This window comes from Ursus arctos, unplaced genomic scaffold (genome assembly GCF_023065955.2).
Source record: "Ursus arctos isolate Adak ecotype North America unplaced genomic scaffold, UrsArc2.0 scaffold_26, whole genome shotgun sequence".
Taxonomy (NCBI): domain Eukaryota; kingdom Metazoa; phylum Chordata; class Mammalia; order Carnivora; family Ursidae; genus Ursus; species Ursus arctos.
Genome location: NW_026622941.1, coordinates 44,122,091 through 44,134,097, shown reverse-complemented (window position 1 = coordinate 44,134,097; position 12,007 = coordinate 44,122,091). Strand labels below are relative to the sequence as shown.

Genomic DNA, 12,007 nt, shown 5'->3' with positions numbered 1-12,007 from the left:
CTGAATGTTCCCAACAAAAGAAACAATGTTTCAGATTAGATAAAAAAAGCAGGACCCCCTCAGAGGAGAGGGGGGTGAGGGAATGGGATAGACCGGTGATGGGTAGTAAGGAGGGCACATATTGCATGGTGCACTGGGTGTTATACACAGCTAATGAATCATCGAACTTTACATCAGAAACCGGGGATGTACTGTATGGTGACTAACATAATATAATAAAAAATCATTAAAAAAAAAAAAAAAAGCAGGACCCATCCATATGCTGTCTACAAGAGACTCATTTTGACCCTAAAGCTACCTCCAGATTGAAAGTAAGGGTATGGAGAAATATTTACCATGACAATGGACCTCAAAAGAAACCTGGGGTAGCAACCCTCATATCAGACAAATTAGATTTTAAACTAAAGACTGTAGTAAGAGATGTAGAGGGACACTATACCATACTTAAAGGGTCTATCCAACAAGAAAATCTAACAATGGTCAATGTCTACAGAACACTTATGAAAGAAATTGAGGAAGACGCAAAGAAATGGGAAAGTATTCTATGCTCATGGATTGGTCATTGTTAAAATGTCTATGCTGCCCAGAGCAATCTATACTTTTACTGCAATCCTTATCAAAGTAACATCGACATTTGTCACAGAGCTGGAACAATCCTAAATTTGGTATGGAACCAGAGAAGACCCCAAATTGCCAGGGGAATGTTGAAAAAGAAAACCAAAGCTGGGGGCATCACACTGACTTCAAGCTATATTACAAAGCTGTGATCATCAAGACAGCATGGTACTGGCACAAAAATAGACACATAGATCAATGGAACAGAATAGGGAATCCAGAAACGGACCCTCAGCTCTATGGTCAACTAATCTTTGACAAATCAGGAAAGAATATCCAATGGAAAAAAGACAGTCTCTTCAATAAATGGTGCTGGGAAAATTGGACAGCCACTTGAAGAACAATGAAGCTGGACCATTCTCTTACAGCATGCACAAAGATAAACTCATAATGAATGAAAGACTTCAATGTGAGACAGGAATCCACCAAAATCCTAGAGGAGAACATAGGCAGTAACCTCTTCAACATCGGCCACAGTGACTTCTTTCAAGACATGTCTCTAAAGGCAAGGGAAACAAAAGCAAAAATGAAATTTTGGGACTTCATCAAGATAAAAAGCTTTTGCACAACAAAGGAAACAGTCAATGAAACTAAGAGGCAACCCACGGAATCGTAGAAGATATTTGCAAATGACATTACAGATAAAGGGCTGGTATCCAAGATCTACAAAGAATTTATGAAACTCAACACCCCAAAAACAAATAATCCAGTCAAGAAATTGGCAGACGACATGAACAGACACTTCTCCAAAGAAGACATACAAATGGCCAACAGACACAAGAAAAAATGCTCAACATCTCTAGCCGTCAGGGAAATACAAATCAAAACCACAATGAGATACCACCTTAAACCAGTTAGAATGGAAAAAATTAACAAGACAGGAAACAACAAATGTTGGTTAGGATATGGAGAAAAGGGAATCCTCTTACACTGTTGGTGGGAATGCAAGCTGGTAGAGCCACTTTGGAAAACAATATGGAGGTTCCTCAAAAGGTTAAAAATAGAGCTACCCTATGACCCAGCAATTGCACTACTAGGTATTTACCCCAAAGATACAGATGTAGTCAAAAGAAGGGGCACATGCACCCAATATTCATAGCAGCAATGGCCATAATAGCTATACTGTGGAAGGTACTGAGATGTCCTTCAACAGATGAATGGATAAAGAAGATGTGATGATATATACAATGGAATATTACTTAACCATCAAAAAAGACGAATACCTACCATTTGCATTGACATGGATGGAACTGGAGGAGATTATGCTAAGGGAAATAAGCCAAGCAGAGAAAGACAATTATCATATGGTTTCCCTCATATGTGGAACATAAGGAATAGCATGGAAGACCATGGGGGAAGGGAGGGAAAACTGAATGGGAAGAAAGCAGAGAGGGAGACAAACCATGAGAGACTCTGGACTCTGGGAAACAAACTTAGGGTTACAGAAGGGAGCGGGTTGGGAGGATGGGGTAACCGGGTGATAGGTATTAAGGAAGGCACGTATTGTGATGAGCAATGGGTGTTATATGCAACTAATGAATCATTGAACACTACATCAAGAACTAATGATGTACTATATGTTGGCTAACTGAACATAATAATAATAAAAAAATAAAGCTATTGCCAGAGCTAAGCGTGCACAAATGGGAAGAGAAATTTATTATTATTATTATTATTAATTATTATATTTACTATTTAAATAAATAACAAAGATACGGTCAAAAAAAAAAAAGAAGAAGAAGAAAATGCAGCCTGGAGAGATCACATTTGATGCTTTACATGCTATTCCTTATTTGTCTTGGAGCTGTGTTTCTTAGACTCTGCATCTATAATATAATAATAACCAGGGTTTTTTTTTATTTTGAAATATTTTTAACTAATACGAAAGTATAAAATAAGTATACTCCAGATTAAAAAACAAAATAAAGAAAACTTGTAGAATAAATTATTCTGATTTTATCTTGTAAAAAAATGCACTTCGAAGAGGTAGAGTAAGTTACACCTGCACATGGCTAGTAAGAGAGACAGAATTCAAATTCATTTCTGCTTGATCCCAGGGGCTATGTCTATCCAGTACCAGTACTCCCCAATCAGTTTGTAGCAAAGAGTGTTTACATGTATACCAAAATGGTGATGGCTTCAGTTTTGGGGTTGAGTGTAGAGATGCAATAAGTAAGAGACTCTCAAGGTGGTTCCATTGCCTGGTATTGTAGTTTTTTGTAGTGCTTTGTCATCTTATATATGTGACATGCCACTTAAAAATCTGGAAAGCTCTGTAATATAGCAATTGTGTACTTGGAGGACGTTTCTTATAGTTTTACCATATGGCCTGGTACAGAATCAAATTGTCTTGAAATAGATAATTGCTTTTGTATGCCCAAAATAATCTCCCCCTCTCTCTAGCTGTTTCTTCTGGCTCTCTCTCTCTCTCTCTTTCACACACACACTCATACACACACACCCACACCCCCACACACACATCTTTCTCTATATATTTCAATAATCTTCTCTTGTTTCCTTTTCTTTTTTTTTTTTTTTCTTTTTCCTTTTGGTAAAATGATTTCCATAAGTAGTATGTGGGTCCAGAAACCACAGTTAGCCAAACAGGTCTTTGGACTCCCTGATTAGTGCAAGATTACACTTCTATCCCAGACTTTACAAATGATCATATTCTCTCTACAAACAAAAACTCAATTAATGTTGGGCATGAGACCAAAATCAGTTCAGTAAAACTCAATTCAATAAATTTTTGCAAATGTTAGAGAGAATATTCTTTTCTGTTATAATTACAGCTATAAAAAATGAACCCAGAACTTTCAGAGATCCATTAAATAGAACATATTTACTTCACTATGAAGCCAGGGTAAAGAAAAGCAGAGCCAAGAAATAAAATGAGAGAATATGAATACCAATAAGTTACCAATAATAATAAAAGCTAGCATCCCTTGGAATTTCAGGTTGGATTTTCTACTCTCATAACCATGATGAGTCTATCTAATTGTCCTATCTTCTAAATTTCTCTCTACCCCACCATGTACCTCTTGGCCCTTGGTGGCTTTGTCATCAGGTAGAAAGAGAAATAAAAAGAAAACTTTTACTCCCTATTTTTTGGTCTATTAAGTTTTTACTTAATATTTATGCAAATACCATCAGGCAAAATATTTCTAGAAATTTCTTCCAGAAGAGGATAATTTTTTAAGCCATTAATTTTAGAGCAGTTTTAGGTTTACAACAAAATTGAAAGGAAGGTACAGAGATTTCCCATATACCCGTGGACCTCAATACATGCACAAACTTCCCCATTTGCAACATCCCCCAGCAGAGCGCTACATTTGTTACAATCGATGAGCCTACATCGACATATCATAATTGCCCAAAGTCAATAATTTGCATTATGGTTAACTCTTGGTGAATGCACATTCTATAGATTTGTACAAATGTATAATGATTGATAGACATAAATACATAGGTAGATAGATGATATAGATGAATAATATATAGATATTGATTATATATATATAGATACATAAATATATAGATATAAATCCTCTGTGCCCTGCCTACTTATCACTCCTCACCCCTCAAACCCTGAGAACCACTGATTTTACTGTGTTCATAGTTTTTCCTTTTCCAGAGTGCTATATAGTTGGAATCGTAAAATACGTAGCTTTTTCAGATTGGCTTTTTCACTCAGTGACATGCACGTAAGTTTCCTCTATGTCTTTTCATGGCTTGATAGGTCATTTCCTAGAGATATCACAGTTTATCCATTGACCTACTAAATGGGATCTTAGCTTCCTCTACGTTTGGGCAATTATGAATAAAGCTACTATAAAGATGTGTGTGCAGGTTTTGTGTAGGCATGTTTCCATTTCCTTTGGGTAAATACCAAGATGGATGATTGCTGGGTCGTATGGGAAGAGTGTGTTTAATTTTGTAAGAAACCACCAAACTGTCTTCCAAAGTTGCAGCACCATTTTGCATTCTACCAGCAACAAATGGGAGTTCCTGTTGTTCCACATCCTCAGCACTGGGTGTTGTCATGTTCCAGAACTGGCCATCTTCATACGTGTGCAGTGATTTCTCCTTATTGTTTTAATTTACATTTCCCCGATTATACATGATGTGGGTCATCTTTTCATGTGCTGATCTGCCACCTGTCTATCATCATGGGAGAGGTGTCTGTCAAGATCTTTGGCCCACTTTTTAACCTTGTTCATTTTCACATTGTTGAATTCTAAGAGTTTTTGTGTATTCGAGTTGACAACCTATTTAAATGTGTTTCTCAAATATTGTCTCCCAATGTGGCTTGTCCTCTCATTTTCTTGACAATGTCTTTTGCAGAACAGAAGTTGTTAATTCTAATGAAGTCCAGTTTATCCATTTCTTTCACAGATTCTGCCTTTGATACTGTATCTAAAAGATCATTGCTAAACCCAAAGTCATCAGGGTTTTCTCTATACTATTTTTAGGAGTTTTAGAGATTTGCCTTGTACATACAGGCCCACCCTCCATTTTGAATTCATTTTTCTGATGAACATAAAGTCTGTGTCTAACATGGGCAGAATCACATGAAAAAGAACTGAAATCTGTGTTGGCTCTTGTATCCTCTGAGCTCGAGTTTACTGGTGTCCTATAAAAGCTTGGGCACTTTGCCATGGAGCTAAACACAGATAACCAGACCTGGAGTTGGAGAAAATGAAAAAAAAAAATCCAGGCGAAAACCCAGGTGTCTCCCACCAACAAAATAAACCAGTAGATAAGCAACAACCGGTGAGCTACAAAGTGGCTTCTGCTTTACTCCATTCTCCAAATATCCCAAATAATCTCTCTGGTGGTCCACCAACACAGGAGACAGGGAAGGGAAATCCTAGAAAAATAGTTCAGCCTAGCCAAGTTGAAATATTAAAAGCCTCCAGAGATATATTGCCAGACTGCCTAAAGAAACTTTTGAAATTCATTACCTTGATTTTGGTAATGGTTTCACAGGTGTATACATGTATCAAATCTCAAGTTATAAACTTCATTGGATACACTTTATTTTGCATACATTGTAACTCCATAAAATTGTAAAAATAAAGAAACAAGACAAAAGAAAACAAAACAAAACAGCAACAAAACCTGCAACCCAGCCTGAACTCAACTCATATTCTAATTGATTTAAGAGACTCAATTATTGTTGCCTTGTATTACCCGGGATGTCCTAGGATTCCTCTACACTGACTTTTTTTTTTCCCATCTTTTGCAGATTTCAACTACTTCAGCATAATATTCCTAGATTTCTGGTTGGTTGGTTGGTTGGTTGGTTGATTTACTTTTGTATTTTAATTGAATCAGGGATTAACGGAATTTTATCTGTTTTAAAAGTAATTACCTCTGTCAAATAAGTGTTCAGCTACATATCAATGCTTGATCTGTCTTTTGAAATGAGCAACCGCCAAAATGTGGCCTAATGTTTTGGATGACTATGATTGATGTACTACTGATGATGTGGAAAACAACTAATCAAGGGAACTAATGTGTCCGTTACCTGTCAACCTAAATAACTAACAAAGTATCTAACTTACTCACTTGTTAACATCAGCTATGTGTCGGGTATTTAGGTATTTTTTCTGATGAAGTTATGGCAAGGTGATTATGAACTAACAAGTTCTACATTTTCAATCATCTTTCTCCTCCATGGTTTCCCAGAGCACTCTTTTAGTATCTCTCCTATTAGTAGATTCTGAATAATTAGATGGATGACTAAAGAATTCAAGAGCACAAACGTAACTATATGCTTTAATAAAAGTTTGTTAATATCTCTAGGACTCAGTTTTCTTCATCTGTACATTGAAGAGATTAAAGTAAAACATCTATAATTTTTTAATTTTCTTGGCTTCTTTAATTTTTAAAATTACCCATACTATGAGTCTCACCCATGTTTTTTGAAAAATTAATATGAACAAGAAATGTTCACAAAATATCAGCTTTGATGGACATCCTGCTGGAGAATATCAGATTACAGAAATTTAAAGTTTAGTATGAAATTTAGAAAGAATATGATTAAGGCTTACAAAACTATTAACACCGTAGATTCTGTTAATACAGTTTTATTTCATATTCTTGTAGAATAGAACCAGAACAATGACGAGGCAACAACACTAAATTGTATGAATTTGCTATAATGATATATTGCTAATTAACTTAAATTTGAATCATCTCTTTACCTCTTTCCTGGATTCACTCAGAGTTTAATGTGTGTATAAATCATTATTAACCATTTTGCAATCAGTTTGAAAACAAACATATATTGATTTTCCCTTCTTCAGAACTTTCTTTCTCTCAAACATTGAGTAGCCTAAGTTTTCAGTGGTGATTATTGTGGAAACACTAAATTTAAATCTGAATAATATAATTTGTAAATAAGCAACTTTATATTAATACAGTATTTAAGCTATTCTTAACAAACTAAAGTAGATTTCCTCTGGGTGTAGATTTGGTTATTCAGTTACCAAATACAGACATTGAGCACCATCCGGCAGTGGATAAAATAAGAAAAGCTGAATTGTAAAAAACAAACTATTAGAAGTCATATTCTCAATTCTGCCTTTCTCACGAATCTTTTCCCTGAAAGTGAGGTACAAATAAGGAAAAGTAGCACAAAAGTGTTAGAGGACACACACACATATATACACACTCAAGGCCTGTAAAATTTTAAGAAATAAAGTGATGGCAAAATAGGTTTCATTAAACAAGCAGTTTTACTGTTTTGGTGTTCAGTTGGGAATATTGACGATATATAATAACAAACACTTTAATGCTATAATAATGTACATCTACACTGTTCCAAACATTTACGTATTATTTATTATTACGAACCTCAGTTAGTTTCACCTTCTGGAAATCTTGCTGACCATATCTTTGAAGGCTATTTTCACTTGCTTGTTCCTTAGAGTATAGATGAAAGGGTTCAGCAGAGGGGCAACTGAGGTATTTAGGACAGCCACTCCCTTATTAAAAGTTTCTGCATCCTTAACAGAAGGATTTATGTACATAAAGATACAACTTCCATAAGAAAGTGAGACCACAATCATGTGAGAGAAGCATGTAGAAAAAGCTTTTTTTCTTTGTTGAACAGAGGGGATTCTCAGAATTGTCCTGATGATGTACATGTAGGAAAGAATCACTAGCACCAGGGTGAAGATGAGGGTAATTCCCACAGAGATGAACTCCATCATTTCTATGAAACGTGTGTCTGCGCAGGACAGGTGCAGCAGTACCGTGTAATCGCAGCAGTAATGATTGATGACATTGGATGCGCAGAAAGGCAGCTGGAGAGCCATCGTATGTGGCACAATGACAACCAAAAATCCTGAGAACCAGGAACACAGGACAAGTTGAACGCAGAGTCTCTTGCTCATTAAAGTTGTATAATGGAGGGGTTTACAAATGGCAGCGTAGCGGTCGTAGGACATGGCAGCTAAAAGATAAAACTCAGTGGCTCCCAGAAGGATGGCAAAAAAGTACTGAGTGAAACACCCCGCAAAGGAGATAGTCTTATCTCCAGTTCCGATATTGACCAGCATTTTGGGAACAAAGACAGAGGTAAAAGATATTTCCAAAAAAGAAAAATTCCGGAGGAAGAAATACATAGGCGTCTGGAGGCGGTAATCTAGCAGGGTCAGAATGATGATGGTCACGTTTCCCAGGATGCTTAAGACGTAAGTTAGCAGCAGAAAAAGGAAAAGCACAGCTTGGAGATCAGCATCATCTGTCAGTCCAAGAAGAATGAATTCTATCACCGATGTCCGGTTTCCCGTCATTGACTTCAGACACCAATTCAGACAGAAAATAATAATGACATGTAGCGATTAACACATTTTCTTATTTTACTTGATAATTAACAAAGGTGTTGCTTCCTTGGAACATTGTCAATTGCTTTCCCCGTTTTTTTCATTCATTTATCTTTTCCTTCTTAATCTATTTTGATTTTCCTCTAAGGTATTAGATGCCGTCCTATGTGTATAGACAAATCTAAAACAAATTTAGGGAGTCAATTTTATTTGATGAAATACATTTCTTAAATCAGCCTTTTAACTCTCAATTTATTAGGCAACAAAGCAAACATAAATTAAGGTATGAGTTATAGGAATAAAATTGAACTTGGTTGTTTTCTTCTTTTTGCTGTTTCATATTTTCTCTTATTTTGGTTTCTCGTTTTGAATAATAATTCTGTGCACCTAGTGAAGCTCTAACCTTAGATCGATTTTTCCTTTATTTCTTTTTTTTAATGATTCTAAAATCTGTCTTAGCAATTTTATGCATTTGCTATCTTATTGGACTACAGCATATGTTTTTTAAAAGGACCCTGACAAGGGGCACCATCTAGTGTTAACTTTAACCACAGCTTCCCCTGCCTCCCCCAAAAACCTTGGGCCCAGAGTTGTCCATCATGAAGACTGAAAGGGCCCAGTGACACTCTGGCAGCAGCCCCCTTACTCCGTGGACTTAGCAGAAGCAGCATAGGTCCCCTTTGATTCTCCCACACTATGCAACCCGCAAATGGTCCTGAAATTAAATATATACTGCTATACTTAAAAACCTGGGACATGGAGAGTCAGCTAGAATAGAGAAGAAAGTCCTAGGTGGGGAGGGAAGTAGGCGGGCTCATTGAAGAGCCAAGCTGCTTTGTCCAACGCTTGTGCTGTAACGAAATGAACTCAGGCCGCCCACACAGTCGACCTGCTCAATTCACCTTGCAGGTCAGCACGAGACTGAAGAGCTCAGGCTTGCGTTTCCTACTACGCATAGGCTCCGCCGGGGACGAGCAGCTCGTCAGCAGGGTCTCCAGTCCTCCTGCACAGTAGGGTACACGCACAGGACATTCCCAGCAGCCCAGCAGCTGCAAATGCGCCCGCGGCCCAGATAACAGGCGTCGTGATTTCTTGGAGCTTCTGCACAGCTGGAGCCTGGCGCCCCCCGCATCGAGGTCAGAGCGCGGGCCAGGACCGCGGCCGGTGGTGTCTGGGCAGCGGCGAAGACGGGCACTCTGCTGTTTGGTCTCTTTGACCCAGTGCGTGCCTTCCCCGTCTGACGCGTTGTGAGTCCCCGCAGGGCATCAGTAGCCCGGCCCGCAGCACCCGGTGGGTCCACGGCAGCTCTTACCCGCTTTCTGAAGGCGGCGAACACCTCACTTTCCACCTTTGCTCTGTAACGTGTCCCAACCCCACTACGACGACTTCGGCGACACAAACCAAGAGCAGGATGATGACCAGCGGGGCAGGTCCCCACGGGCTTCCTCGGACTGTGGGGCAGCAGCCCAGTAGGCCCCTAAGGAACAGCAGGGCCCCTGCGGCGGGGATCACTACAGCGGGGACGAGGGTGTACACGTCTTCCAGGAAGTGTCCCGGTCATCCCAAGGGATAAAAACCTAGGCTCCCACACAGCATAAAATGCCACCTGCCCCCAGAAGGTAAGGCTGGGAAACACCAGCGGGGTCTTGGACGGGGTGATGCCGCACTGGTCCACGGTGCAGGCAGCCCTGCTCTGCCGGAGGGATGTGCTCAGCTACTGACCTGGCAATGGCTGGCTCTGGCCCCGGCCGTCCCCGCATCCCACATCCCACACCCTCCTGGCCCCAAGCCTGATGACTTTTCCTTCAATCTTTTTTTCTTTCTTTCTTTCTTTCTTTCTTTTTTTTTTTTATTTATTTATTTGAGAGACAGAGAGAGTGAGCAAGTGAGAGAAAAGAGCAGGACCAGGGGGAGAGGGAGAAGCAGACTCCCTGCTCAGCAGGGAGCCCGAGGCAGGGCTGCATCCCAGGACCCTGGGATCACCACGGGATCCAAAGGGAAACCCTTAACCAACTCAGCCACCCAGGTGCCCCTTCCCCTTAATTCTTAGTAAAGTGCTAGGAATTCATATTACTTACAGTTCTTTGGTCATGGCAAGGGTTCAATAAATGCTATCACCATTTAATGTAGATATATGCATTAGTCAGTACTTGGCAAAAGTTGAATCAAAATAATCTCCCTGATTGTGCTTTCTTGCTGTATGTAGGAACTGCCCATCAGCAAATTACAGTTCCTTAAATGTCAGCTCAAGCTCAGCTCTTCATACAGTTGTATCTAACAATCTCAATCAACCCTAATTGTTTCTCCTTTATTAAAATTTACCACAATATAACACTTAGTCATAAAGTCCAATTATTTTCCAGTTATATCAAATATGTACACTTTATCTGCCCAGCTTTAACATAAATAAATTACCCACAAGAATAAGTCTTATTTCTCTATATCTTTCATACAGAGGCCAGAAAATTATACAGATTTGGTAAAAATTTTAATGGAAAATATTTTTTGACTTTTTTAGATTCATAGCCCTATTTTATTAAATGCTATGGTTTTTATGCAAATACAAGTTCCAAGTAAGCTTATACATACAGCTCTTCAGAATTTTTCATCATCAGACACAAAGAAATATTACTAAGAATGCTTTTCTCTATTCAAAAAATTATAAAATTCTTTTCATTTTAACAACTGTTTTACTACATATGTTGACATATTTTCATATTACACTATGTAATAACTTAGTAATAGTCACACATAATATATTCTTAGCAAGGTGAAAACTCCCAAAGTGGTAAGTAAACAATCATCACCCATCATATATTCTTATCAAGGTGAAAACTCCAGAAGTATTTAATACAACAGAAGAGCGGTTTTGCCAACTTAGGAAGGCTGATTGTCTAGAAGATTTATATCTAGAAAATTTCAAGGTTCCTAACATAACTTCAATCAATTTGTGCTTTTGTAGATATTTGTCTCTTTTGTCAAATACCTCTATATTACCATATTTAGAAAGCATCATATGCGATGCACTTACCAGTGTTATTAAAAATTCTGTTTTGTTAATGAGAACTAGATTAATGCACCAAGAATGTAAATTTAAGTGTTAGTTGAAATAATGGCTATCTATGTCTGAATGTATTATCCTGACCACTTTATAATGAATACAGATAAATAAATGTAGGAAATTAAAAATTATGCACAAATAATGAGCTTTACAACAATATTTCATATGCAGAAAAATATTAGGTCACACCTCTTCCACTATGACAAAACAGCGCATTACATTGTAATATTGCCACAACTACTTGAAATAAATCGGGGATTTGAACAACGGCTAATGACATTCTGTTTCTACATGAAAATAGCTAGTGTCAGATAATTTAGAGATATTGATGTCAGTCTTTCAGTTTGAGATCCTAGCTATTAATTAAGACTGAAAATTGTAACTCGGAAAGTACTCAAGCAATGCATTCACTAAAGAACATTAAGATCCTGAAATTTCCATTGTTTAAATCATCATTTTTTGATAAAATGAAAACTTTGTAAATGACTCCCACATG

General features: G+C 37.9%; 1 protein-coding gene across 1 annotated transcript; it reads right to left on the bottom strand.

The window, feature by feature from the left end:
* Window positions 1-7,487: 7,487 nt before the first annotated feature.
* On the bottom strand, window positions 7,488-8,423 carry LOC113257451 (olfactory receptor 2AP1-like). Its single transcript, XM_026501602.2, has one exon. The coding sequence runs from the start codon at window positions 8,418-8,420 to the stop codon at window positions 7,488-7,490; it is 933 nt and encodes a 310-aa protein (XP_026357387.2). The 5' UTR covers window positions 8,421-8,423.
* Window positions 8,424-12,007: the final 3,584 nt, after the last annotated feature.

What these genes read in the sequence shown, in the direction of transcription:
- LOC113257451 (XM_026501602.2), bottom strand. Translation starts at nt 8,420, where the DNA reads ATGACGGGAAACCGGACATCGGTGATAGAATTCATTCTTCTTGGACTG.